Source organism: Drosophila pseudoobscura, chromosome 4 (genome assembly GCF_009870125.1).
Source record: "Drosophila pseudoobscura strain MV-25-SWS-2005 chromosome 4, UCI_Dpse_MV25, whole genome shotgun sequence".
NCBI classification, from domain to species: Eukaryota; Metazoa; Arthropoda; class Insecta; order Diptera; family Drosophilidae; genus Drosophila; species Drosophila pseudoobscura.
In genome coordinates this window covers 4,630,311-4,657,415 of record NC_046681.1, presented here as the reverse complement: position 1 = coordinate 4,657,415, position 27,105 = coordinate 4,630,311, and the positions used below count along the sequence as shown (strand labels likewise).

Genomic DNA, 27,105 nt, shown 5'->3' with positions numbered 1-27,105 from the left:
TTTGGCCGCCAGTGTTGCTAGAGCCGGTACACGGCGTGGTCCCGTTTTGCGGCCCATACCCATACCATCAGACAGTTAATTTCGCACAATATTAATTGAGCAGTGTTTAAAAACTTAAAAGTAGATATAAACATCCCCGAGTATTTTCGCTGTCGCACCCAATGTCGTAAGACGCAAGGCAACTTTAATTATAGCGAATAGTACAGTTATTCGGAGGTATGCGATATTTTGTAATACGTGAAATGTATGCAAATGGATAATATAATATGTCCCATCCACATTGGATTGATTGTCGATTCTAAAAAGGGTACTAAGAACTTCGTTCTGCGGACTCGTTCACCTCTTTTTCCACTTTTTCGATTTGCTTGTTTTGACTCTCCGTGCGTGGGAGAGAGGCTGGATACAAATTTGTTCAATCATTTACTGATAGATTTTCGTTGCTGGTAGTGGTGCTTTGCTCTACTGCCGCTGGTGTTGGTTTATTGCTGGGGGCCATGGACCTGCCATATATGTGTGTAGTTTAAAGTGTAGTAAATATTTGCGCTACAACAATGTTTGCACTCGGTTGGAAATTTGCAACCATTTTTTATGAACCCAAAACCCCCGCCGTTTTTGTGAATCCTTTGCTTGCAGCCGAAACGGAACGGGTGGAATGATTTTGATTTTTGTTGGTGGGGGTTTATTTATTATTTTATAGCTAGATTGTGACGTGGATTTAGTGGAGCGATATTTGGTTTAGCCCGCTAAACAAATACTGCATGAGAGCCGCGAATGTTTTCTGCAAAAGTAATTGCACCCAATCGCATATGGAATATTTACGATTCGAAATGTCAGAGTTAAACTTTCAGACCGACCCTGCCCCCGCCCCTGCCACGACGCACAGTGCACACAGTTTAATTGAGTTGGTCCCGGGTGGAGTGGCAAGGGGAGGAGGAGCCTCGGACCGGACTTAATTGAATTTTCGCTAATCCAATAGATTAAGGAGCAGCAGCAGCAAGACTGCTCCCACTGCTCCATCTTCTCCCTCTGCTGCAGAGCTGACCCTGCCCTGCGCCTCCGTTGGCTGTAATGCAATGCAAAAACAATAACAAAATTATGCTGGCCAACAGCAGGGGCAGCTGACAAGGCTAAGCCTCGTCCCAGCGGGTCTAGGAAGATGACCTCAAAAGTGCAGCCAAAGTATCGCCAAGAAAGGGACAAGTCCCAGAGCCACAGCCCTCTGCACTCTGTACAGGCCTGGGACCCGTCTCCAAGGATGGCAACAGTGTCTTTGCAAGGGCATAGTTTTCTTTCATCTTTCAATCCTCATTGTTTGCGGACATTTTTTTCTTGAATATTTCAGCATTCCTCGGAATTTAATTAGCCCGGCCCGGACCTGGACCCCACTAAGCATGCCATGCCCTATGCTGAATTTAAATCATGCATAAATTAGCAAATTTTCCGCACACACAATTTCCGAGCGAGTCACATTTGCTTAGCGCATTTTCGGGGGCTATAACTAATTATATGTTGACATGACATTTATTTGACTTGCATAAATTAGGCAATTAGTTGATGAACGATGAACGTTAATTAAGTTTCTGGAAAAGCGCTAAGCCAGGTGTTGAGCTGTGGGCGGGAGGAACAGCAGGATAAGTACGGTTACCATAAAGGAAAGTGCGAGGAAAATTTTGGAAAATACGAGTACTTTTATCAATGTGTTTGAGTATGTCTTTGAAAGACAATAGTGTCTCGCAAAAGGATATCCAAAGAGTTGCTCTCTTAATTGGGGTATTTAGAATACAAGAACTGTTCTCATGAAGACTACTATAATGTTATTCAATATTACAACTATGTATACATATTAGATCATAAATGTACGTTACATGAATGTAATATGTCTCTAGAATCAGTCCCCATCTGCCCCAAAGGCTCTTCTTGCCTCATTCTGCTCATCTCAGAGGATCTATCCTTCATCTGAAGGGTATCAAACCTGAAGGAATGACTCAGGGGAGACAAATGTAATTAAAGAATATACTTTTAGATAGAAATTTCGAGAGTATGAGAACGATGCAACTGTTTCGCGTACATTTTATCGTCTTCTCTCGGCCAAAAGGTGAATGACGCTGGACATAGAACATTTTCGACACATTGTGGCATCGTCTGTGGCAGGGTCCCACACTGACCTCTCTTTTTTCCGACTCTGCCGCGTGGCGTATACGCAATAAAGGAATGGTAGCCAAAAGCCCGGCCAAATGATGGGTTGAGTGCAGCCGACGGTTCCCCACTGCAGTTGGGCGACGCTTGTCATCATTAGATTAGAGTGCAACCAACAGAGAGAAAGAGAGAGCAACAGATATGTAGAATGAGAGGGAAGTTGCACACATACACAAGCGCATACAAAAGAGACAGAGACAGAGAGACAAAAATTAAACTATGGGGCGTTGCCTTGTTAGGATGTGCGTTAAATTGTAAAACAACAGAGCGGAGTTGGGAGTGGGAGTGGGGGCATGTGGGTGTGTGGGTGTGGGTGTGTCAGTGGTGGCAATGTGTACTACAGGACTGCACCCATCTGGCCAGTGTTATCCTGGCTGTCATGCTGTGGCCAGCTCTCGTTTATTTTGCGTATTAGACGCTGCTATTTTGTGCTTATTGTTCCCAGTCATTCTCCTGCCCCACCCATTCGCCGTCTATCTCTCTACCCCTATCTATGTAGCATCCCCTACCCACTGTATTGCGATTTCTCTGTCTGTCTGTCGGTTTGTCCGCTTGTCTGGATGTCGCTACTTTAGCACCCATTCCGTGTCCTGTTATTTTTCGCTTGTTTGGTTTCTTTGGTGTCCCATTGTCAGCTCATTTGTAATTTTTGGCACAACGATTTCAAATTAAGCAACCGGAAATGAGCTGACATTTTGTATTGCTGCTGCTTCTGCCGCTTCTGCTGCTCTTGCCGCTTCTGCTGCTGTTCGTTTCCATTTCGTTCCACGCTTCTGTCGTTTGCCAGCTTAAGGGCACTTTTGTGGCATATCATCATCATTGAGTTGTCCTTTAAGGACACACACACATTCACCAGCACTGAGAGAGATCTGCATTCAAGTTGTCTTGTCTATTATTATGACAATATTAATATTTACATTTTACAGTTATTGTCTAGCCAGAGCATCCTTTTCCACACACCACAAACTATCCATCTCTCGCTCTCTCTCCCTCTCGCTCTCCCTCTCTACTCCCGTCACTTCTTCTCTTTTTCCCTCACATGGTACACATGTATCCTTTCTCCGCTCTCCGCTCTACTCTATTCTATTCTGTTTTGTTTTGCCGCATGCCGTGCCTGCTGGCTCGTATGCATTTGGTGTTTTCTTGCATATTGCTCTATGCTACACCCGCTGCCATTTCTGCCTCTCTTCGCCACTCCACTTTATCGTCGTGTTTGTTCTTGTCAATATGGCTTCCATTTTGTATGTTGTGCATTACTTCCGTTGGATGTTAACCACTTTATCCCTTGTCCATTAAATCATGTTTCTTTGTGGCTTGTTCCCATCACAATTCAACTTCTGTACGTTCTCGTATCATCAGATGGCACATGACATCTTCAAAGAACAGTTCTGCAAAGTGTGGCTGTTAACAAAGCTGTTAACCTCCATCGTGTTCACATTTTTCTCATATTTCCCTCTGTTGACTTAACATTTCCCTCAGTCGCTTAACATTTCGAAGTGGAGAGCTTTTGCCTCAGTTATTCTCAGTCAGTTGCTTCGCCATGGGGTCTCTCGCTCTCCCCCAATTACAAATTTCCCAGCAACACAGCAGCACTTCGGCTCGACTTTCGTTAAGTGGCGAGTGCCCTCTCACTGGCTGCTCCACCCGATGGCAGCCGAATCCTTCGGACTCTGGCAGCCTCCTGCTGCCGGCGACATCATCGTCGTACTGCTGCTGCTGCTGCTGGGACTCCGGCTAGGGCCGACAGCTTTCTGCCGCTGAGGCTTCAGTTACGTTGATAATGTCAAATCGCTTGGTTCGCTGTGCTGCTGCCTGCGCTGCCGTTGCTGACACCCCTCACGAGGACTACGACTTCGACCAGTGCCACGACCAGTGCCAGGAGCAGGTCCAGGACGACTATTACTACGACAACAACGGTGGAGACACGGGCTTGGGCTACGAGGACGATGGCGACGACGGCCAACGAGTAAATAAATTAAGCGACGAGCAACAGCAAAGTAAATAATACGAGCAGCAGAAAACAAAGCAAACCAAATGAATTAGCAATACATAAAAAGTTAGCAATCTAAATAAGAAAAGCAAACACACAGCACACTTGCAACTGCAACTCCAACTGCCGGCTAAAACGTAAAAGGTAAAACGTAAAAGTGTCAGAATTTGTGAAAATTAATATTTCACCAGAGATTTGAGTGCTTGAGTGCAAACAAACAAAACAAACCGAAAAATACCGAACAAAAACACAGAACAAACCAAACAGCAAACAGCAAACACATAACAGAGAACAGAGAACACAGAAGCTGAAGCCAAAGCCGAAACAGGACAAACTTTTCGGTTTACAAAAGTTTTATTTTACACACTTTGTTCACCCAGTTCCCGTGCTCGCGTAAAATTATGAAAAATATGTGAAAAATGTGCAGAATCCACAAAATACTCGTACAAGAAGAGCAGCAACAAAGGCGACACAAACGGCAACAACAAGAACATTAGCTGGGAGCCCGCCCCTGACATAGGTCAAGCCACTCCGAGCCGGAGAGGTACGAGGAATTTTTTCTGGTCTGTCCCGGAATCCCCTGACGTTTCTTTTCCACTCTGTGCGCGCCAGTGCCAGTGCCGGTGTTCGTGACTGTGTGCGGGAGGAGTAGTGCGGGAGTCCCTGTAACGTGCTAAAATTAGCTAATTTATTGCTCAGACTACAACAATCACAACAATTACAACCAACCCAACAACAAGAAACCAACAGGAACAACAAACCCTTGGCAGTCATAACATTTGCCGTGGCTGCTGGTGCAGGCCCCAAAGGTAAGTGGAAATGCTACTTGGCTGAGATTCTGTTTCACTTGCAAGGAAACGTAGTTGAAAGTTTGGGGCTGAACGAGGTGAAGTGATACTGAGTGAAGTGTAATGATAGTATCTGAATCATTTGAAAAAATATACATATGAATTACGCATAGCATTACTACCCAAAGCACTAATCACTCTCAAAAGACTAAGAGAGTGTATGTCTACAGAAACATTCAGACTAATGTTGGTAAATAACTTTCTGGATATGATCACTAACCATCAATAAAACAAACAATTACGTGTGTCTGCAAGTGAACAGAGTTATTTTACTACCTACACTGATTCGTTAGCCAAATAAATAATGGAAATTATCAATAATTTGCTGTAATCTGTAAAATTAATTCGTCTTGATACCATATTGAAATTTGTTGTAATCGACACTTTCTATTTAAATTTGGGAAACTGAAATTTCACTCATTTTTGTTTTGAACCTTAGAACCTTGATTCCTTTCACAATATTCACGCCTCCCTTTCTAGACCAAGAGAAAAAAATCCTGAGCCCCGAATAGTTACACTAAGATTCTAATATTAATGCAATTATATTCGCCCAGAGAGTGGTAATATTAGAATGGAAGTGCTTTCACTTGAACTTTGATATTAATATACTTAAATTAGTTCAAATTCCTACCAATTGAATATAAAAAATTTGATAAAACGTTTTTATTTTCAGATTCAATTTTTATATTTAAGTCAAAGTGAATTCTGTTTAATTTCACTATGTTCGTATCTGAAAACCTTAAATGTCATTTGAATAAGGATGTTTTTGGCTCAGTTTATTTCTTACTTAATCCAATTGTGGCAGATTTACCCATTGCTCAATTAAATGAAGGATTCTGGCACAGGCCTTTTCACACTCTTCTAGACTGGGGTACACCTGAGGATAGCAATTGTCTCCCGGTCGTAGGGCCAAACATTTGTCATAGGCAAAATAAAATTGTTGATTTTTCACATCATAGCTGTGACAATTTTGAACTGCCGAAGCAGTCAAAGGCATAAAGCAAAAACATTCATTGCATTCGTAGAGGCCAGCAGCTGCAATTGATTGAAATCGGACTCGGAAAATTGTCAGGTACGAATTATGTTTTTCCTAAATTTACCCAATTCCAGTAGAATCAGCAGAGCTGCAGGCAGTAAAGCAGACATTGCAGGTCAGCAAATGGGAGCCAATAACGAAACGAAATTTAATTGGTAATCTCATTAGCGAAGCTGAATTGAAAGTCGTTAGTCATGCTCTAACGCTTTTCCCCATCGGACGCTTTCAATTCGGCTCTGTCTCCCAAGGCATCAAAATGGGAAAATCTATTCCGTAAGTTTTGTATATATTAGTTTTGAGCTAAGTCATTTATACTAATATGTGGTTCAGTATATTAGCTCTTCTTATTTTATGGGAGACCAGCTCTACAAATCAATTGAAGGCTGAATTTCCTTTTATGGTAAGGGGCATCGGATGTGCCCGAATCAATAAGACAGTTCCCGCTGTAAGTTATATCTTCAACACGACTAGCAGAATAATTCATGTAACTTTTGGCCAGCCCCACTTGGGCAGTGAGCTGTGGATCATTACCAGATGGATGGAAAACCAAAAAATGAAACCATTTAGATGCTTTCAGGACGATTATCCACCAGATATACCTGTAGCCACCCATCAAAGCGGTTTTCTGGGCACTGACAATGGCACTTTTGCAGTGCATTTGATTTGTTTAGACGGAGTTTCCTCGGAACAAAAAGACGACAAACATTATTGTAAGTTTCCGATGGAAGAGGAAATATTTGATTGCTCATCAAATTTTGCTTAGATTTGGCTCAAACATACTCAACAAAGAAAAAGCCTGCACAGTCCACTATGGATGCGATAAGGAAGATCCACGAGGCTCACGGTCTACCAATAAAATGGCTAAGAGGCTGCAATTAAAAGTAAATACAATTGATTTTTTTTTGAGCTGTCGTCGCCATTTGTGGCATTAATATTTAAAATATTTACCTGCAATTGAGATGGAATGTGCCGAAAGCGCCGAAAAGCGCTCCACAATCCAACTTCACCGATATGATACAAAAAACCGCGACTAATTTGAATATGTCGCTACGCTTTTCCAGCACGCCGTGTTCTAAAAAAGTGTGTTCAATTGAACTGTCGCCTTCAGCTCGCTTGTATCTAAAAACTTTAAAACCTATGACCTACATCAGTACATCGCGTAACCACAAAGATTGGAATATTTTCACACGGTTATTTTTTTGGTTTTAAAACAGTTTTTTGTAGTCTTTTCCGACGCAAAACCAAAACAAGCCATTTTCAGATTTTCCCCGCTTTCCCCCGCTTTTTTGTTGTTTTTATTCGAGCCAACCAACGTAAAGTTTTTCATGTGCACTGTTTTTTGGGTTCTGTTTTCTCGCTGGCTAACAAAAGTTCGAATGTTAAATGATTTTCAGGGCGGAACTTTGGCATCCCTGAAAATGGAACCGAGCCATTTGTTAGGCTGTCAGGCAACAAAAGAACAAGCAAAAAATTACCATCTCCGCGTGACACGTGAATTTATTGCATTCAAAAATATGAAAAGTTTCATCAAAAGTGCAACAACAGCTAGGACAACCATGACGAGCGGGCGGGGGCGGAGCAGCAGGAATTGAGTTGTCGCCTCTGCCATCCCTAGTAGAAGGGTCCAAAGCAGCCCCACTCGAAGCAGCAGCCGCACCTGTTGGGCACGAAGTAGAAGGGCGGGGCACAGCTGCCGGTGCAGCTGCCGTTGCAGTTCATGCACTTCATGCACGGCAGGACGGGTCCGACGGGACCACTGGTCAGGGCGTATGAGATCACGGCACACGGCTGTTGGCAACAGCAGCCTCCGCAGGGTCCACAGGGTCCGCATCCTGCGCAGGGTCCACAGGGTCCACAGCCACCGCAGGGTCCACAGGGTCCGCAAGGGCCGCAGGGTCCAGAGGGTCTGCAAGGGCCGCAGGGTCCACAGGGTCCGCAAGGGCCGCAGGGTCCACAGGGTCCGCAGGGTCCGCAAGGGCCGCAGGGTCCGCTACAGCAGGGCTTGCACGGAGCACAGCATTTAGGGGGCCGACAGCTCATCGCAAATGTTGAGTTTTTCAGTGACTGATAGAAGAGCCAACTGCAACCTGCTGCTTGCTCGTTTGCAAAAGACTTGGCGCAAAAAATGTGCTAAATATGCCGGGATAATTGGAAGGATTTCGGTCCGGTCTCAATGCCCCAATGTGGCAGATAAAGCACCTTTTTTTCGCTTCGTTTTTGCAAAATCCCTTCCAGAATTTATCAATAGTTTCCCAATAAGGTGTTGTGGCAAATAAAAGTGAGAAAAAAAGCAAGGCCCATTCGAGGGGAACCCAAAATTCACATCAAAACTTAGAATCAACATTGCCAGCCAGCGGAACAATTAAATTTCATTTTAAACTCTATTTACCCTGTGGTCCCATTTTTGGCTTATGCGGGATATGAATATCTTAACCAAAGCCACACGCTTCCGCCGTACCTCAGTCGTACGTACGTTTATTTGCAGTAAACGATGCGTGGCATGGTGTGGCCGGGTACTCTAGTCCCCTATCGTCCCAGCCCAGTGGTATTCGGTCACTGTGGCTAATGTAATTGATTGTCTGGGGATGGGACTGGGGCTGGGGCTGGCTGGACAGGGACTAGAGCGGAGTGTGTGGCAGATAGGAGTACGTACAGAAAAAAAAAACGTTGTTCACGGTTCGTTATGTGTGTGAGAGATATTTGCATGCCAAACAGTGGGTTACATTCGAGAGATTTGGATTTCATGGAGTCATCCAGGCACGGGATAGCCAAAGGTTTAATGAAGAAATTAAAATCGATTAATTCATCGAAGTTTATAGAAGTTCATATGCTCCCCTGTATATCGCACTGTAATTTCTGTCTCACTAATCCCCCGGCCACTTCGTTCCTCTTTTGGCCAGACCTACGAGACGTTTTCCGACCATTTTCAGAAGGGCGGCGTCGACCAGACTGTCCACAGCTGTCAAAGTGAAAGCCCCTAAAGCCTTCACTTCCCATTTCAGTTCGTTGCCTACCTCAGACCTAGTTAGACCTCAGCTCTCGATTTTGTGCTATTTCCCGGCGGTAACGCGAAAAAAATAAAGTAAAAAAAACCGTAAAGCTCCAAGATGTGTGGTGGCTGGGCCTGTTCTTCCTACGGACTTGCCTGCTGCAATGGTCCGTTGTCGACACTTCGCTTCACGGGACGGTGCCTGACCCCTACGCCTTGCGGAGCCTGCGACAGCTGTTCGGCCTGTGGCGGAGGCGGATGCTGTGGCGGCGGGTGCTGTGGAGGCGGATGCTGCTGGTAGAGTTTTCTCGGTATCGAATGGTAAGCAATTAGCATCAGAGAAATGATCCCCTGTTGGTCACTCCTATCCTAATTTCTACATGATCCAATAGGCCTTGGATATGCATTCTATCAACCATCCTATAAAAATGATGACAACGACTGATTCTCAGACACAATCCAGTCGTTGTTATCATAACATCTAGAGTCCTTTACTTGGTAAGTTTTCACAAAGTTTTCCTGTAAAAATAAATTCCACATTGAGACGTCTCTCGCCTTAGTTCCGTTCTCAACTCCATAGCCAAGATGTGTGGGGGCTGGGCCTGTGCCTCATATGATTTAGCCTGCAACAATCCGCCTCTGTCTACAGTGCGATTCACCGGCAGAGACCTAGTGCCCACACCTTGCGGGCCCTTCGACAAGTGTTGGGTGCGTGACACCAGTCGCCAGAACTCCAACAACTGCTATGTGCCACACAACATAGCTCCTCCCTGTCCCCCAGAGCAGGGAGGACCGAAAAAGGAACCGCAAATATCCGAGTGCAAGTGAAGGACTCGAGAAATAATAAATTTACGTATCCATAGCCCAAACATTATGAAATAAATTTCCAAGTACACTTTGATGTGCTTTTATTTTGGGAAAATTATCCAGTCCGATCAGGCGCATGGCCATGAGAGCGATGGAGGTTTAAGGAACTATATCCCCCATGGGGCTGTCCTTGAAGACTTGGAAAGCTTTATAGAATCACCAGGATGATTCCTGAAGACTAACGATATAGCATGTCAGATGCTTAATATCGGCACAGATACAGCTGCAGATCCAACAGAGAAAAAAAAATTGAGATATTTTTAATACATTATTGTTTATTGTAGCAGCAACAAAAACTTCGCTCCTCTAATTGTGCGAGGTGTTTCGGCAACAGTTTGATCTGAGACGAGATTCCTTCTACTCCGCTCCGCTTAGAGTCTCAGTAGTAGGGCCCAAAGCAGCCCCATTCACAGCAGCTACAGCAGCGATTGGGCGGGCAGGTCCAGGGTCCGCAGGGAGGGCAGGGGCCACAGCAGCAGTTGGTGTATTTCATTGCGGGCAGGGCGGGGCCCACTGGACCGTAGGCCAGGGCGTACGAAACCGAACCGCAGGCAGAATTACACATCTTTCAGGAACGGAGGAAACTGAAAAAAAAGATTAACTGATTCACGAATAATTTTCAGAAATGTCAAATTTACACTTTGCCGTTTGCTAGAGATCTTTCGAAAAGATTCCAAAGTTTTTGGAGCGAAGAATTTGGTTTGCTTTTGTTTTTTACACGAAAATTTAGGAGATGTGTACGGCACGAGAGACTAAACTGAAATGAGAATGTTCTACACACATCTGATGTACGTTTGTGGGATTCCATCCGAAGGCACACTTGATGTCGAAAATTTAAAATTTTAAAACAAAAAGATGATTCGGAAAAGTGGGAGCTGCCTTAAATATCGATCAAAGTCAAGTTCTTGCTGTTGTTTTTGTTTTTATTTGTTTTTGTTGTGGTTGCTGGTGCTCAGCTCATGGCGGAGTACGAATTTCACACATCAACGATTTAACATCGGAGCGACCGACAAATACAAAAAAATTGAATTTTTCTAACGACAAAACAGCAGCGCAACAGTTTCGCCCCTCTGGCAAAAATAAGAAATCATTGAAACATGTCTAAAAAGAGGGAAAAATAAGTACTGCGGAGACACCAGCAAAATGGGTGAGGAAGGGTGAACTGGATGCCAAAGGATTTTCGCAGGACCTGCTCTAAACTGGGGAAAAGTCGACGTCGAGTCGAGGCAGACATGAAAGTCTATTAGACTCAACGAAGCAACCTTAACGTCATTTTCCAGCTTCCTTCGGTTTCGTTTAGAGGGAGGTACATGTCGATGTGTGTGTGTGTGTGTGTGTGTGTGAGTGCGGGACAGGATATAGGACCTCTGCGTGTCTGTGTGGGTGCTGTGATTCACAAAAGCTGACAAGCTCATCGATCCCTGAACATTAGCTAAACATAAATTACACAGATGGCTGCACAACAATTGAGGCGTTTATTATAATGTGTGTTCACACTTGAGGCTTTCAAAAGATGCATTCGAGGCGATGGCAGGAGATGTGGAGACCTAGCAAAAGACAGAGACGAACAGACACACAAGTGAAAGAGGTGGTAGATTTATCTTTAGGAAACGAAAAATATTAATATAAATTAGGGCCTTGGCATCACGGAGCCAGCCTTCGTTCTGGCAAGAGAATTTTTGCTTAATTCTCATTTGTCTAGATAATTAATTGTAGAAATTTGAGGAGTAATACAGATAGAAATCTGTGCTGTAATTAATTGAAAGTTTGTATCAAAATCTGAATTATGTTGCATAAATTAATAACAATTAAAAGGGACAAATTGATGAAACTCAAACCTGGAATAAGGTTCTCTTTTCTATTCAAATGATGTTCTGGGTGTTCAGCGAAATATATTTAGAATCTCTTCTTGTTATTATTACCTCAGTGTTGAGAAGTTATAATGTCTCATCTACTTAATTTTTGTTTGTATAATTTGAAATGTTTGCCATGCGGTGCGCATTATTTATTCATACTACTTTCTTAAAAAGCACTACGCATCGATTTAGCGAAACACTCGACTTAACAGACCTTTTTTATCTATAAAGACAAAAGACCGGAGACCCCCGGCTAAAAACTATTGCAAAACTCATTTATAGACGAAAAAAAGGAGCGAAACTTGAAGACTGCAATTGAGTACGCCCTCTCCTGTTTCTATAAGAAACAGCACCCCACTTAAGATAATCTCATTGGTGGCATGCCAAAAAGTTTCCCCCACACCCCTCCTCCTCACTCGCACACAGCACATAAAAATGTCACCGCAAAACAAAAAAAGAAAGCGGAAGGCAAAAAGAAAAACAGCAAAGCAAACAAGCAAGTGGAGAGGCTTCAACTAAAAAAGGTATTTCCTTTTAAATCAAATACAAAAATTGCTGCTGGGATTCCATTCCTCTGCTCGGAGTTCGCTTCCACCCCTCCCTCTCCGAACCCCTCTGTCCATCCCAACCTGGCGCTCTCGCCCTGGCCTTTTTACAAGTGGACACGATGGGCACTTCATTTCACTCCAAAAACATATTGAGCCGGGGCCTCTTGAGTGTGCGCCAAGAGATAAGCGCAATTATATGGCTTCAAGTGGCAGACCAGGACACGACTGGCGCACCGCAGAGACCACGGACAGCCACGGAGGTCGCACAGTAAACTGTATAAATTAGGTGAAAAAGAAAAAGGAACGTAACGTAACTTATGTGACACGGCCTTCATTGAGACAAATGTTGGGTCTTTAAGTGCATTTTTTCCGTTTCTTCAAGCACTTTAAACTTATATATTACGGATACGTATTACGTACACATACTCGTCTCGTATTGAAAATGTATACGGTATACAAAAGATGTGGCAAATTTCTCCGAACTTTGGCATCTCACGTTTGTTCTCTCGTTCGGTCAAGTGCTCGTTATGGGCAATTTTTGTCCAACTGCTTTTTGTGGCCTTTTGTTTCGGTGGTTCCTTCTTTTTTGTTGACCACATGCTGAGTGTGGGTCTGGCCTGGCCCGTGGGCGAGGCGAGGCACCCATTGTGTGGGCCTCATTTTGAAGTGGCTTTGTGGCCGATCTCAAAAGACGAAACTTGTCAAGCATCGGTTTTTGGGGAAATGCTCACAAGTGACCATTGAAAAGTTTACACGATGAAGATGTCAATATGTAAGAAATGTCTTCGAGTGATGCTTATTATAGCTTGCGGAAACTTTTTGCGGAAATTCTGCCTAGGGGACAAAAAAGGGACGGCAGAACAAATGGAGAACAAATTGTCAGTTGTCGATATTAGGTGTTCTAGAAAAGTTTCTTCTACATTTTTAATATCCAAAGGATATTATATAGACATATGTGAACGAGTTAAAAGAAAAAGGTGTTCGGTATATTGATTCCTTTAAATATACAACTGTTATCAAGAATTTATAAAATGAAGAAACATAAAAGATAAGCACCACGGCTCTTAGACGATGATTCGGATGGACTTCTTTAGTGAGCTAAGCTGGTTTCCTTGATTTGGCCTTCCATCAACGCTTTTTCGGAGTGCCGGCTCAGGATATTTTGTAAATGACGACCCGCCGTTTGATTTTTATACCATTTTTCTGGGTAGTCGACCGCAATTTCTTCGATAATTGCTCAGCCAATTCTCTAAGCTCGTTGATGCTCGGGCCGTAAGCACTTCACAATGTTTTGCTCTAGCAATCCCTTTGGCAGGTTTCTTGTCCGCTGTAGACTGTAAAAACTACTCTTATTTATTTAATTATTTTTAGTCAGCTATTGCATAGTTGTGAACAAACATGACTCACAATACTCCGATCATTAGTACCGTTGTTTTTGCTGCACAAAATCTTAAAAAAATCGTCAGTACAAAAATTTGTTCTGATTTATTAGTTTTCCATTATGGGTGATCTTCAAAAAGACAGCAAGAAAGTCTCTTCTTTTGTATCGAAAATACAAAAATACGCCCGCACCACTAATAATGGATTCCTCAACTTTCTGAGGGAATTCAAAACAAAATACGTCGGTCTCCACCCCAACATAATGGTGCAGTATGGAGCGCTGTCATGGAGAACAATGGGTGCCAAACAAAAGCTTAAGTACAAAAATTTGATAATAACTAACAAGACTAGAGCGTCTAAGATGAAGGCTGATAGTCGCTGGTCGCTGTGTAGTATTTTTTAGAATAACAATTTTTTGTGATTGATTTTGGATTTTATTTTTGAAAACTGTTCGTCAAGTTGGCATATAATAAAAGCATACTTTCTTCGAGTGAAATGGAATCCTATCCTACTTTTGGCCTCGTCAACAATTTTGTGTTGCATCAGTTCGAATTGTCGTTCGTCCATCTCGTGCCTCTTGTGATTTAGATTTTCACAACCTCGACATGCTCACAAGCACATTTTCGTTAATGAAAGGTGAAAAATAGTTATAGCCTATGAGCATATTTAGTAGAAAAAAAAGCATCGTGACACGAGTTTTTTATGTATTAGATAATACTCATTCATTATAATGAATTAAAACGCAATATCCAGAGCAGATATAATTTTGGTCAATTCGTATTTATTTCTAAATGTCTTGTGTTTCTTTTTTTTCTTCTATATTTCAAGCACAAAGTATACAAAGTCCTCCTTTTTGTATCCCTACGAGAAAATTGTTCAACAACAACCCATATATAACCTTAGTTGACATGGCTCAACCGAATTATTGAAATGGGTAAAGAAATGCCGGATTTAGCAGCGTCTCAAATCGCACACAAACACTCTCCTCTCTCTCTTTTTTAGCCACTTAATCTCCCAGATACTCTCAGACACTCGCACGCACAGACACCCAGTGCACATGCTGTAGAGAAACTCGAGTTTTGACTCTGGGTAAAAATTATGCGTATTGCAAAAATGTCCACCCTTCTCCCAATACCAAAGCTACGTCCCCTCCATAGACTACTTCTTTTGATGCGGCTGCTTCTCTGCCAATTTAACTACCCTGTAGTCATAGATCTTTTAAGTAGGTATTTTTGCTTTCCAATTCAATTCAGAGAAAAAAACTCTTCCTTTATCATTTCGTTGGAATAGTTGAATTTATAGGGCCCATTAAAATTTACATTTCAGTACAAGGAAATTCGTCTTAGACCACAAAATGCAAACTGATGCCGCAGCATTACAGATTCGAGAATATAGAAAATATTAAAAGAAAGATATTATAACAAATATAATCAGTGTACAGTTTTTTGATTGCTGAAAATGAGAGTGGTAGGGTGTTCCATAGTCGAGATATCGCCTACACCATTCAAGTTATTTTTGCAGTCTTCGTTTTCTATTTGAAGTACAAAATATTTTTCGTTTATTTGCGCAACGTTCCCCATACCTTCGTACACACAACTTTTCTTCTCCTTCGTTTTTCCCTCCTTGTCGACTACTTGGCACTGGCGTCGTCTGCTGAATGGAGCTTCTACCACTGCTCCTTAGAGCCACTGCTTTTTGGTAAGTTCTTCTCGGTTGGGTTTTCTGGATTTCTGCTCGTGCTCGTGCAATTTTTTTCTTCTGTGCGTTCTGCCAGGCGGCGTCAAACGTCGGGCGGCGCCAGCGCCAGTCCCCATGTGCGTGGGTGCGTATGAGTGATTCTTTTCCTCCTTGTTGCCTCCTCGGCTCATTCATTCCTTCATTCATTTTGTTCGTCTTGGGTTTGGTAAATGCTGCGAAACATAAAACATCAAATGTAAATTGAAAGTCGTTCGTGTGTGAAACTGAATGTGTCATCAGTTGAAGCGTTTATCATTTTTTTACTGCTTTTCGTATTCGTTTTTAGCTTCATCTGCCGCAGACCCAGACCCAGACCCAGGCCCTGGTCCAACCCCAGCTCCAGAACCACTTTCTTAGGGGAGGCTTGCTTTAAGAAGTTTAGATTTTATTTGCAGGGGTGTCAAGTTGCCTTTAAACGATTCTGGGGGGTTCTCGGCGGGGCTAAGTTGTTTGCCAGCCAAAGGAGAGACTCCAGTTTTGGTTCGGTCTGGCTGGGGCATTGACTGCGCAATGTTTTGTAAAATCTTTTATTTCCGTCTCAAAGACACGGCACATGTGCTGGCTGGGGCATCATATTTCTCGTATTTATTGTTCGCGTTTGTTGCTTCCATGCAAATATGAATCCAAATTACGTTGGGCATGAATAACTCAACAGAACGAATAACATGAGCCCGAAGTCATAAGGAAAGAGGTACTAACATATCCCCAAGTGGTATTATTGATCCGATTGATTGGTTCAAGGGGGAACAATAGCTGAGGGCATACATTTAAAATAAGAATAGTTGAGTCAAAATTAACTCCATTGGGTCCTTGAGAGTCTTTCTTAACGAGCTTCAAACGATTGAAAGCTTAATTTGTATGCAGATTGAAGATACAGATTGCTGAAGCTACGCAAGAAAATATTCAATAAATACCCCACACAAAATGCTTCATAGCTTACATTTTATCCAACACTAAACTATTCGTCAGCGTTGCCAAACAGAAGATGTAATAATATTAAAGTTCAAGTTCAAGCTATAGTTGTGGCTTAAATTTATATTAAAAAGATTTTTACCATGCGCGACCCTTTTTAATATACTCATGGAAATATTCATTTCAAGTGGATAACACATGCTTTCCTATTTGTATTTATAGGTAAGTTCGTTAATTTAGAACTATCGTTTATTTGAATTTTAATGCGCATGTGCAACCAATTGCAGTCACCATCTAAGGGATAACCACATACACCCCCTTCCATAACTATAAAATAGCTATTCAAGACGATGTTTTTTTACAATAAAATTAGTTTAGATCCTAACAGCCACTCCAAAAGCTTCAATGAGCAGCACTTGGGTAGCATGTCTCAGAAGACAGTTTTCTCTAATAGAAAAATTATTCAAAACATTCTTGATTTTTTAGTCTAGGCATGAAATTCATATAATTAATTGATTATTTATCGGCACCAGTATCTCAGTGCTTCTTATGATTTCCCGTTTAGTATTTATATTATTTAATCTATTCCAGTAATATTTACAGCTTTACCACGTGCCGTCAATTCGATGCTATAAGCATTTAATAATTTGATTTTTTATTTATATGCATACGCAACCATGGGGAAACCCCTATTTGAGAGAAGTCCCCTCAGAGAAAAGATATCAAAATAATAAAGGAATATAAAAGTAAACTGAGCTAGTTTTTTTAGTTGTAAAACAATGTGACTAATTATTTACAATTTAATTGAAAATTACAAAATTAATGGGAGTTCTTTCTGCTTGCTTGTTGCTCCAAGTTCGGGGTTTCTCTGGGGTATTTTCTATGCAAATGTCAAGCTCAAACAGAACAATGGAGGGGAAACTGCAGCTGCAACAACATTTAGGACAACAACGACATCTGCCAGATGCCAACGAGAGAGCAGAGCTGTGGTTGCCTTCAGTCAAGTGGGGCTTGTTGTTGCTGCTGTTTTTTCGGCCGGGTGGCACTAACTTCATGTCAATCCTTTTGTGGCTTGCCAGTCGTTTAATTTGAATTTAAAATGTTATCCCGCCAAATGCAATAGACCCCCTCACTGTACCTCTATCCCTCTCAATCAAACTGTGTGGCATTCATTTTCCACTTATTTACAATTACCACATTTTATTATCCCCTTTGCTCTCCGGTCCCCTTCCCCTTCCCCACCCTCACCGCCCGACCCATCCGAATTGCATTTAACATTTCGCCATTTTATTTATACTCCCGTTTATATTTGTCACACTTTTGTGGCACACTTTGTTTTTGGCACCGTTCCCCCTTTTTCGTACAATTTTAACTGCATTTTTGTATGTCTGTCAAATCCCACACAGTTGCCCACACAGTTTTCCACCCAGTTTTTCCGACCCTCAACCTCCGAAACTCAGCTGCCCTTCACCGGTGGGCCAGACCTTGCAGATTTTGATTGTATTTTTGTTTATTTTGTTGCAATTTTAATTACTTTAATGAAAGTTTTAATTGCGAAATAGCAAAAACGCACCGAACGAGTGAGACAGCGCACGAAAAGAAAGACTCAGAGATGCTGAGAGAGAGTGAAAGAGAGGGGTACAGACCCAAGAAAGGAAGAGGAGACGAGTGGAACCTGTAATGAGTTTTTGCGGTCTAAGAAAGGTTGGCAGCTGCACGACAACGATGACATGAGAACACTGAAAACTGTTTTCAATGTTGCTGCTGCTGCTGCTTGCCTGGAAAATTTCTATTTCAGGTATGTGCCAGGAATGTTGGGAGTCCCAGAGAGGTGGGGTTACGGGTAGAAGGGAACAATGAACGGCAATGGTCTGATTGATCAATGGTAATGAGAGCTCGCATAGAGAGTCAATTTGTACAGAATCAGGAAACAAAGTCACTCGGATTATAAGGCACACTTGGTAATAAGGGAGATGCCATCACTGCATGGGAAATAATCAAAGCAGTCACAGTCTCGGGAAATTACTGGGAAGCTGGGTTGACTTTCCCAGAGTACTGTTCTATTTCTAGGCAAAGAATAGATTTCAATGATGTATGCTTCTGTGCCTTGGCAGAGAGGCAAAGCGGTTATTGAAGCATTTAAATATCTCAATAAAAGGTTTGCCCTTTTAAACGGTAGAGATCACTGTAAGCTTACCGGTATCAAAGTCACCGCAAAATAAATCACAGTAAATCACTCTGGTGACCGAAAGTCAACATCCTTAGCTTCCTGCTCATTAGCATTCGTAATCCGAGGGGAACTCTTTGATCCGGTCGTAATTGCAGTTGGTGGTTGCATTCAGACACACATTTGCATATATATATACATATACTTTGGTATATGTATACTCCTAAAGTACTTTATATGCCCCACAAGATTTCCCTCTTGACCCACAAAACGAGGCAAGCAAAACGGCACAAAAATGCATGTCATACGAGGTCTCGTTTACAACTCTATTACCAGGCACAGGCACCGGGACCGCACCGAAGTTTAAATAAAATATGCAAACAATTGAGAAGCCACAAGGTATGGGCAAAATGAAATAAGTGAGCCGTATCCAGTAGAGTAGAGTAATAGAAAAGAAAAATAGAACCGAAATAGAAATAGAATGGAAATCAGAGACGAGTTGGTAACTGGCAATGCCAATGATGCAGAGCATAAAAGATACAAATGTATCTCCTGTTAGGATAGGAAGAGGGGAACTTTTTCTCCACTTTACAATACGTTACGTATGGCATACTTCATAGAATCGTTGGTTCATATAACAAATGTAGCACATTTCACATTTCTTTTCAGAGATTACCGCAGGCTGGATACAATGTCTTCGTTCAGCTATTGATAAATCTGTCTAGCTTAAGATTATGCTTTTTGCTATTTTCTCAATTGTTTATAAACAATATATATATATATTTAGAGTGATCTTCATTGAAAATTAATAATGGCAATTGATTACGTAGCTTAATGCAATTTGTAATCTTTGAGTACCGGATGCAAAAACAGAATTAAACAAATAAATAAATAAACAGTTGCAGCGCAACTGTCTCTTTGAACGCTATTAATTCTAACTAAATGTCCTTTTAGAGAATGTTTTCTAGATGAAGTTTAAGCCCTTTGTTGATATTGAGAGCAGGGTACTTTAGTGTCGCAATGCCTCAGGTAAATTAAACATTATTGGTACTTACATACCCACAACATCCCTTCCCCTAGAAACGCTTGCCCCTGGATTCGTCCGTTAGATAATTTTGGTATAAGACATTTCCAAGTTCTTTTTCGTTCCTTTTTTTATAGTTTTTCCAGAGCATCGTTAAAAGCATTCGCTGTCGCTGTCGGCAGTGGCCCATAAAATGCATTAATGCTTTGCATGCTGTGCCCCAAAAGTCCAAGTAAATATATACATACATACAGATATATTTAAATGTACATATGTACGTATGTATGTATGTATATAGAGACGGAAAAATAAAAAGAGATACGCAAAATTGCATTTTTGGCAACAAGATTTTAATTGCATTTTGTATGTGCTCATTACCTTAAATGGAGAGTAAGAGAGAGGGCAATTCTCCTTCCAGCTTCCTTCTCTGGCTCTGCCATACTTCGCTTCCCCTCTCCCCCTGGGTCCGTGTAGCCATCTCTCTCACTGTTTGGCATTGGTAGCCGTTTTAATGCCAAACTTGGCAAACTTATTTGGAAAGCGACAACTTCCTACCGAAAAAAACCAATAAAAATGTTTCAATCGAAGATTCGACCACCAGATACCCTCTACTGATGCTGCTACTGATTGTAATTTTACAAATTAAGATGTTATAAAGAATACAACTGATATTTTCCAGTTATATCTTATTTGTTTTATTTGATGTTTAGGCCTTAAAGATCGCAACAATTTACATTTATAAACTCCCTTTTACCAACAAATTGCTGGGTATATAAAAAAAAATTCCAAAAAAAGGCACAAATTACAACCAGGCCATATTTAAATATATAAAAAAATCTGTGAGAAGGAACAACAAGAAAGAAGATTCCGCACACATCTGTGTGAGTGTTTTCACTCATGTGTGTGATGGTGTACGAATATACATACATGTGTGTGTGTTACTTTTGTTTCAAATGAGTGGCAAAGTGGCAAAACGAAATGAGAACCAAGAGCAAAGAGAATACGAGCATGGCCAAAGAGAAGAAAAGGAAAACAAAAGCAAAAGAAGAAAGAAGAAAGAAAGAAGTTTTAACGACAAAAACAAACAGGGAGAAAGGGGAATGGCTGTGGCCCATGTGTGAGTGTATCTATGTAAATGTCTGTGGGTGTGTGCTTTTTATTTAAATGAAAAATAATTAAACTGTGGATTGAAGACTCTTTTTTTTTGTTCACCCTCCTTTTTTGGGCGTAACGGAAAGACAATTAGGAAATGGTCGTTTAAGCAGTCGCAGTGGGTAGGGTGGTGGAAGGGTGGGCTAGTGGATCACTCGTTCGAGTTGGAGGGGTGGTAATGGGGCTGGAGATGGGGTTGAGTGAAATGCGTAGTTCTATCGGAGTGGAACTAAGAGTGGAACCCCTCCACCGCCACCCCAATGGACTCTGGTCGACTTGCCTCTTTACGATTATTCCTCTATCCATTCACTTATTTTCTCTGTTCATTTCGCGTCTTTCTTGGCAGTTAATACTATTATTTTTTCATCTGTGCAGTGCAACACACACGCGGATTAGTGTTGAAATTAAATCGATTTATAGTACATCCTCGTGTGTCTGTGTATGTGTTGCTATACTCGTATCTGTGTTTGAAGCCATTTTTTAATTAAAGTGCACCCGTTAATTGCATTAATCACTGTATTTGCTATGGGCGTCAGTGAGTGGAAGCGGAATCAGTGCAGAATGAAACGCATCGCTATGGAGAGGGGGAAGCGACCCTCAATAAAATATTCAAATGATGGTTGCTTTATTATTTAATGTGCCATCAGAAACCAACGAAAGTTAGTGCTGGTATTTTGTTATTCAATATAAATAAGTATATCCATGCTTGGAAAATAAAACTAAAATCAATATTAATAAAATTATATTTATATAATGACAATCGTTGCATAAAATAGTTATAAGGACTAGTATATAAAGATATATACTATTAGAGATTATGTTGTGGATACGTGAACACACGAATTCCTCTCCAAGCAGTCCATATTCCACTAAAAACCGACCCAAAAATCGAATTTCCTGTCAAACTATAGATTGTTATGCCACAATTCAAATGTTCTTATAATTACAGCTCCACTCCAGGACTCTGAGTAGCCAGAAGGACGTCACTGAAGGAGGCAGATAGAAACCAAATACAATTGACATTTATTGGCCAATATATATTTATAAGGCCCGAACGGAAGTGGCCGAAAACCCCGAAAGGAGCGAGAGAATAGCCACACAGACTGGAGACTGGCTATAAAAAAGGAGCAAAGATACGAAAAATATATATTTCAATGCTGTCGAAGCTGCATAAAAACTGTCCAGCGACAGGCCAAGGGGCAGCTCCTCCTCCACGCCACATGCAAATGTCCGCAAGGAGAGCAGCAGCGAGTGGGAAGCGGACGGCCACGATGCCGTCGCACCGACAACAAACTGGGCGGGGCTGCATCTGCTGGCTGGCCGTGATCGGACTTCTCGTGCTGGTTCCTGGTAAGTGAATTATATCCCAATCGGGAATGGGCCAAACAATGGGTCATTGGGCATGAGGCATGGAGGCATGAGGCATGGGGAATTCTAAATCTCGGCTAATTCGGATGGCACAAAGTCCATGGGTGTAATGGGCGGACAAAAACGTTGATGAAATACTATCAAAACTTGGCCAAAGCCTCAAAATATAAATGACACTGACGGCCGACGGCCGACGGCCGACGGCGACTGAGAGGCCTTGGGCCCACTCCCCACTCTTGGATGATTCCGGGCCTTGGCGATAATTAATTTTTAAGCCGCGCAAAATGAAGCGCGGACAAGTGGCAGGAACGGGTGGCAAGGAATACTGGTGGCAGGGACAAGGGACAGGGACAGGGACATGGGCGGAAGGGAAAATCAATCGTTCGTAAAATAAACAAATCTTATTTTTCCGCAAACATTATTTCTCATCAACGGAGTGGAGCGGGATGCGGGAGGCGGGCGCCGGCGCGGGGGAGACATCTGCAATAATGGTAGCAGAGCATTGATGACAACAACATTTTTCATAAATGCGCTCATTCATCTGCATGAAACGATGACCAGGAGGGGGTGGTTGTCTCCACGGGGAGGTACGGTGGGGCAATGGGCGCCTGCAGTGGGTGTTGATGCCAAGAAAGTCGTTGTATATTGCGAGGTTTGCTCAGTTAATACGGGAGAAATACGAATACAAATACATTTCATTTTTTAATTTTAAATTTCAAAAAATTCAGATACAAATTCTACAACCCTAATCTATCAATACCATAGATTCAAAACCTAAAAATATTTACGCACTAAGCAGCTTTGGAGCATCTGATTAATGGAAAATGATTGATCGGCCATCGAACAGCTCGAGCTACAAAATTGATACGAGTAGAAGGATTATATATTTAATTTCCTAGCAACTGATTGGCAAACCCTCGCCTTAGAACTCAACAGTCTCGAATCATTGCGATTTCCTTCCACTCCACTCCAATCCAGAGACAGAGACAGAGACAGAGCAGAGAGCCCTGCTCTAGCCCATTATCCACCCGAAAACGAAACCAAAATGATGATGTTGCAAAAGAAACTACGATACTAAATATCCATCCCATGCTTCAGACTGCCATTTTTGCTTTCCCATTCCTTCGAGTGATTCTGTCTGCTTTTTGCCTTTGTTTTGGCCCTGGCCAAAAGGCGCGAGCGGGACAATGTGCAAACAAGCAAAGCGAAAAGGCAACTTGGCGGGATGGGTGGGGGATGGATATTTATGTATAAATATAGATATATACTCGTATAAACAACGAAAGCAATTGCTGCCTAGAGACAGAGAATATTTCATAATTTTTTGCGTGATAAAGTCGCATTTGTTGGGATTAAATGAGATTTTCTTGCAATTACCGAATGCGTGGGCTGGCTGGCAGAACTTTTATTTATTTTGGTCTTCTCTTCTGCTCTTCAGCTCTTCAGCTCTTCCGTCTGTGTGCTATATAGTAATTTGTTCTGCAATCCCCGAGTACTCATCGAAATTACAATTTCTGTCGGTTAGCAGCTTAGCCGAAAAGCATTCTTGTTGATATTGATTCGAAACTTTGGGCCTGGGTTTCGGAATGGCAATGCGAATACGAATACGAATACGAATTGGAATTGGAAGAGTTTCGAGGCGAAAAAGTTGCCTTTTCAATTTCGCCACACAATGCGATCGATACTTTCTAATTTATGCTAAACACAAACAATGCAGATACGTATGCGGGGCCAGAGAAAGTGCTCTCCCTGACCATCCCATCCTTTTGGGAGCCGAACAATAAGCAATGCAATGCCTTGCATGTGGGGTCCCTCTAATACTCATACAAAGCCCAGCTCATCTCCTCCCAAAAAGCAAACTTTTCCATCTAACTTCGGCCTTACCCCAAAAAACATGCAACATGTTGTGTTGGCGCCCTCTCCTATCCTCTCGGCTCTCTCTTCGCTCCTACCACTTGACTTTGGCAAAACAAAAGCAAAAATTGGCTATATCCTTCAATATGGGCTGCTGCTGTTGCTGCTGCTGCCTGGAAAAAGTTTGTTCTTTGCGGGAACTTCAATCACAATGGCTGGCAGCAGCACTGGCCGAGATGCGTTTTCAATTTTCCCGAATGCGCAAAAGTCAGTTAGCCTTCTCGACTGCACCTTCCCTATCATCATTATCAACGTCATCATCATCATCATCATCATCATCATCATCATCATGTTCTTAGCCCACATCACACAAACGCCGTGGTGTGCAAGAGCTTTACATGCCTGATGCTGCTACCAGAGGGCTTCTGTTAAGCATCTCCTATACGGGTACAGACACATTCACACACTCTATCTCCCTCTTTCGCTCTCTCCCGTATTTCTTCCCTTCGCACACACTTCACTTTGCATATCACATGAACTTGCACTTTGCAATTTTTCCTTTTTTTGGGCCAAGACAGGTGGGTTGTTGGTGGCTGTGGGGTGAGTGTTGAATCGTCTTTGTCTAGCAGACATTTACCGTTTACTGTTTTGACATTCCAACTTGGCTGCAATGCAGGCAGGCGAGTGACGTGCCTTTTGTCAGCATCCAACCATTGTGTGAGGAGTGCGGTTGATGTCAGTCAGTTTGTCGAAATTCCCATGTAATGGCGCCCTAAGCAGGGTGAGAAAGTGCGACGCAGACACAGACAGAAACAGAGACGGGGACAGATAAAAGGAGTAGAAGAGAGCGAGAGATAGGTACACCAGCAGAAAATATTCTTTTAAAAGCCAGTGGCCAATATGGTTCGGTAAAGGGTTTCGTATTCCTTGCAGCAGGCTTAATTGCAAGGAGAGTGGCATGAATGAAGCCAAATGTGAAATTAACTTCAAAAAGCCAGGATTGGAGCCGAGCTACTAGTCAAGGTCGAGTCGATTTTAAGAGCGTGTTAATTGAAGTGATCGCTCAGATGATTGGATAACAACTCATTCGTTGAAAAATAAGCATTCCAATTTCATTTTTGTGCTCTGCCTATATCCAAAGTATCTTTATATCTGCACACATTTGATTAAACGGATAAGTTCCGTTGCACATATTCTATCTTAGTCTTCGCTTCGACAGTATGAAAAGATCGAGAGGGGTATACATTCTATCAAGGACTCAAAAAAATCACTCTCTGCGCTAAGTATTTTTTTTTTTTTTTTTTTTTTCATTGCTTAGTTTTAAGTCGAAAGTTTAATAAGAAATCCCAAGAAAACACTGTAAAAACGTTAAATTTTAGTATTATTTAGTTATTAGTGGCTTTCGCCCTTCTTTCCGGCCACTCGCTTAAAGTCGTTCATCTTGGTTGTCATGATTGGGGAGCCGATAAAGCCAATATAATCGATCTGCGTCACATCGCCACCCGACTGATTGTTCTTCACAAAGATCTGTATGTTTTGTACATTCTGAAATTTCACATAGCGCAGATTGACTGGTGCGCCGTTCTCCAGCTCCTTCTCAGCCAAGGTCAAATCCTGAACGCTGCTCATGGACTCTGCCATATCAAAGTCAATGGTACGCGGCTGGTTGATGAACAGCTTTACATCCTTGGGACCCAGCTGCGACGGGGCTTTGAACTTTAACGAATGGATCTTTACTGCCTGGTTAAAAGTGATGGATAAGATCAGCTGCTCATCGCAGTCGGACTGCAAGTAGCCGCCGGCTGAGGCCAGGGCATGCTTGAGATTGTGATCGTCGGCCTCATTCAAGCACTCGCACTCCTGCTTCGATATGAATGTATTCAGCTCCATCAGGCCCTGGCCGTAATCTTCTCCGGCCTCTTCGCCGCCGCTGGAGCCAATATGTTCCTGAATCTTGGCCTCCAGTCCATTGACGTCAGCGCCTTGAATTCGATCGATTTTTGTTCTGTTTCTGTAGAATATGAACGTGGGCATGGCCGACACACCCTGGCCGGCGGCCGTGTCCTGGCACTTGTCCACATCCACCTTCAGGAAAATGGCATTTGGGTACTTATTAGGAAACAGCTCGAAAATCGGTGCAATTCTTTGGCAAGGGCCGCACCAAGTGGCTGTAAAGTCCACCACCACCAGCCGGACACCAGCCTGGGCTAATTCCGCTTGGAAGTGTGATTCGTCGTTAATAACGCGAACAGCCATCATAAATTTGCTTAATTGGGAAAATCGGCACCGACAGAAGATGACTGAGCATCTGCGTGACCGCGAATTTATGTATGTGTATGTATGTAAGTATGTGTGGATCAATAAACATAATCTCTCACCCTATTTTTAAGTCCCTGGCGTAAAGACTTACTTAATTTAGAAAGTAATCCGATTTTTCATATCTCTAAATCTGCCTTTTTATGATAATCTTGCGAATATAAGGAATACTTTCGACACATGTATTCTATCGCATTCGTAAAGGCCAATTTGTAAAATCTTTTGTATAGGCTATACCCTTTACATCCAAAAGAATTCAATTAAACAGTCTGCATGTCTCACAGCAAAATGAAATCCACCGCAATTGGATAGCAGATCTCTCGTACACAATTGAAAATTAATATGCCAGCTCTCGTTTTGTAATCCCATAATATGTATCAACTATTAAGTGGCCTAGGCACGTCACACCACGCTGAGCTGCACTTAAAACGTTTTATTAAAAAATAAAAACAGAAAAAATTGTGCAAAATTTGCATTTCATTTGCAGCATATGTACGAGTATGCCCGTACAAGTGAAGAAAAATTACCTTAAAATACAATTTGATATACGTCTGTGTATGTGAATGTGTGGAGGTAGTATTTGTGAGAGGAGCGGTGGTGAGAGGATAAAGGCTTATGAAATATCATCAAAAAGATGTGAAAAACTGGCTTAAAATCTCATATAAACTGCCAGACAGACCAACAACAGCAATAACATAAAAAACAGTTGACAACAACACGCCAGCAGAAACTACAATGAAACAGCAACAAGATGGTCAATGTACCCGTATAATTGTATTGTAAATTGTATGCTTCTCTATATACTCTTTCAGAGGATATTCGTGACTTTAACCTGGTTCCGGCAGAGCAGAAAAGAAATCATTTC

At 42.1% G+C, this 27,105-nt stretch overlaps 7 protein-coding genes and 1 long non-coding RNA gene across 12 annotated transcripts in view; 4 read left to right on the top strand and 4 right to left on the bottom strand.

The window, feature by feature from the left end:
- Nucleotides 1-3,624: 3,624 nt before the first annotated feature.
- The window catches only part of beat-Ic (beaten path Ic), a 52,609-nt gene continuing 29,128 nt past the window's right edge, over nucleotides 3,625-27,105 (top strand). For 3 of the 4 annotated variants that reach the window (XR_001451425.2, XR_004469116.1, XM_002133158.3), the window contains exons 1-2: nucleotides 3,625-4,995; nucleotides 21,652-22,052. Coding sequence is in view for 2 of the 4 variants with exons in the window: in XM_002133158.3 (XP_002133194.2) it covers nucleotides 21,857-22,052 (196 nt within the window). In the remaining 2 variants the exon portion in view is untranslated. The remainder of the gene's footprint in view (nucleotides 4,996-21,651; nucleotides 22,053-27,105) is intronic. The other variant, XM_033379762.1, reaches the window with a different exon arrangement.
- LOC26533795 (uncharacterized) lies at nucleotides 6,252-6,876 on the top strand. Its single transcript, XM_033379767.1, has 4 exons — nucleotides 6,252-6,343; nucleotides 6,401-6,515; nucleotides 6,570-6,780; nucleotides 6,860-6,876. Coding segments are annotated over exons 1-4 (345 nt in total). The 5' UTR covers nucleotides 6,252-6,326; the 3' UTR covers nucleotides 6,862-6,876.
- LOC6902677 (male-specific sperm protein Mst84Db) lies at nucleotides 7,544-8,368 on the bottom strand. 2 transcript variants are annotated; one of them, XM_033379766.1, is made up of 2 exons: nucleotides 8,060-8,368; nucleotides 7,544-8,023 (listed from the first exon to the last, which is right to left on the bottom strand). In XM_033379766.1, exons 1-2 carry the CDS (start codon nucleotides 8,108-8,110, stop codon nucleotides 7,682-7,684), a joined length of 393 nt encoding a protein of 130 aa, XP_033235657.1. In that variant the 5' UTR covers nucleotides 8,111-8,368; the 3' UTR covers nucleotides 7,544-7,681. The 2 variants fall into 2 exon arrangements, with proteins under 2 accessions (XP_033235657.1, XP_002133193.2); XM_002133157.3 differs by having other exon boundaries at nucleotides 7,544-8,367.
- Nucleotides 9,031-9,482, top strand: LOC26532665 (keratin-associated protein 17-1). Its single transcript, XM_015181289.2, has 2 exons — nucleotides 9,031-9,380; nucleotides 9,452-9,482. The coding sequence occupies exon 1, from the start codon at nucleotides 9,178-9,180 to the stop codon at nucleotides 9,358-9,360; it is 183 nt and encodes a 60-aa protein (XP_015036775.2). The 5' UTR covers nucleotides 9,031-9,177; the 3' UTR covers nucleotides 9,361-9,380; nucleotides 9,452-9,482.
- On the top strand, nucleotides 9,452-9,954 carry LOC4816373 (uncharacterized). Its single transcript, XM_001356151.4, has 2 exons — nucleotides 9,452-9,557; nucleotides 9,620-9,954. Exon 2 carries the CDS (start codon nucleotides 9,645-9,647, stop codon nucleotides 9,885-9,887), a length of 243 nt encoding a protein of 80 aa, XP_001356187.3. The 5' UTR covers nucleotides 9,452-9,557; nucleotides 9,620-9,644; the 3' UTR covers nucleotides 9,888-9,954.
- On the bottom strand, nucleotides 10,182-10,722 carry LOC4816387 (male-specific sperm protein Mst84Dc). Its single transcript, XM_001356150.4, has 2 exons — nucleotides 10,565-10,722; nucleotides 10,182-10,510 (listed from the first exon to the last, which is right to left on the bottom strand). The coding sequence occupies exon 2, from the start codon at nucleotides 10,489-10,491 to the stop codon at nucleotides 10,306-10,308; it is 186 nt and encodes a 61-aa protein (XP_001356186.4). The 5' UTR covers nucleotides 10,492-10,510; nucleotides 10,565-10,722; the 3' UTR covers nucleotides 10,182-10,305.
- On the bottom strand, nucleotides 13,289-13,912 carry LOC26532618 (uncharacterized). Its single transcript, XR_001451428.2, has 2 exons — nucleotides 13,738-13,912; nucleotides 13,289-13,673 (listed from the first exon to the last, which is right to left on the bottom strand). It is a non-coding gene; the product is annotated as an uncharacterized lncRNA (long non-coding RNA).
- LOC117183985 (thioredoxin-like protein 1) lies at nucleotides 25,280-26,201 on the bottom strand. The gene has a single exon (XM_033379765.1). The coding sequence runs from the start codon at nucleotides 26,181-26,183 to the stop codon at nucleotides 25,317-25,319; it is 867 nt and encodes a 288-aa protein (XP_033235656.1). The 5' UTR covers nucleotides 26,184-26,201; the 3' UTR covers nucleotides 25,280-25,316.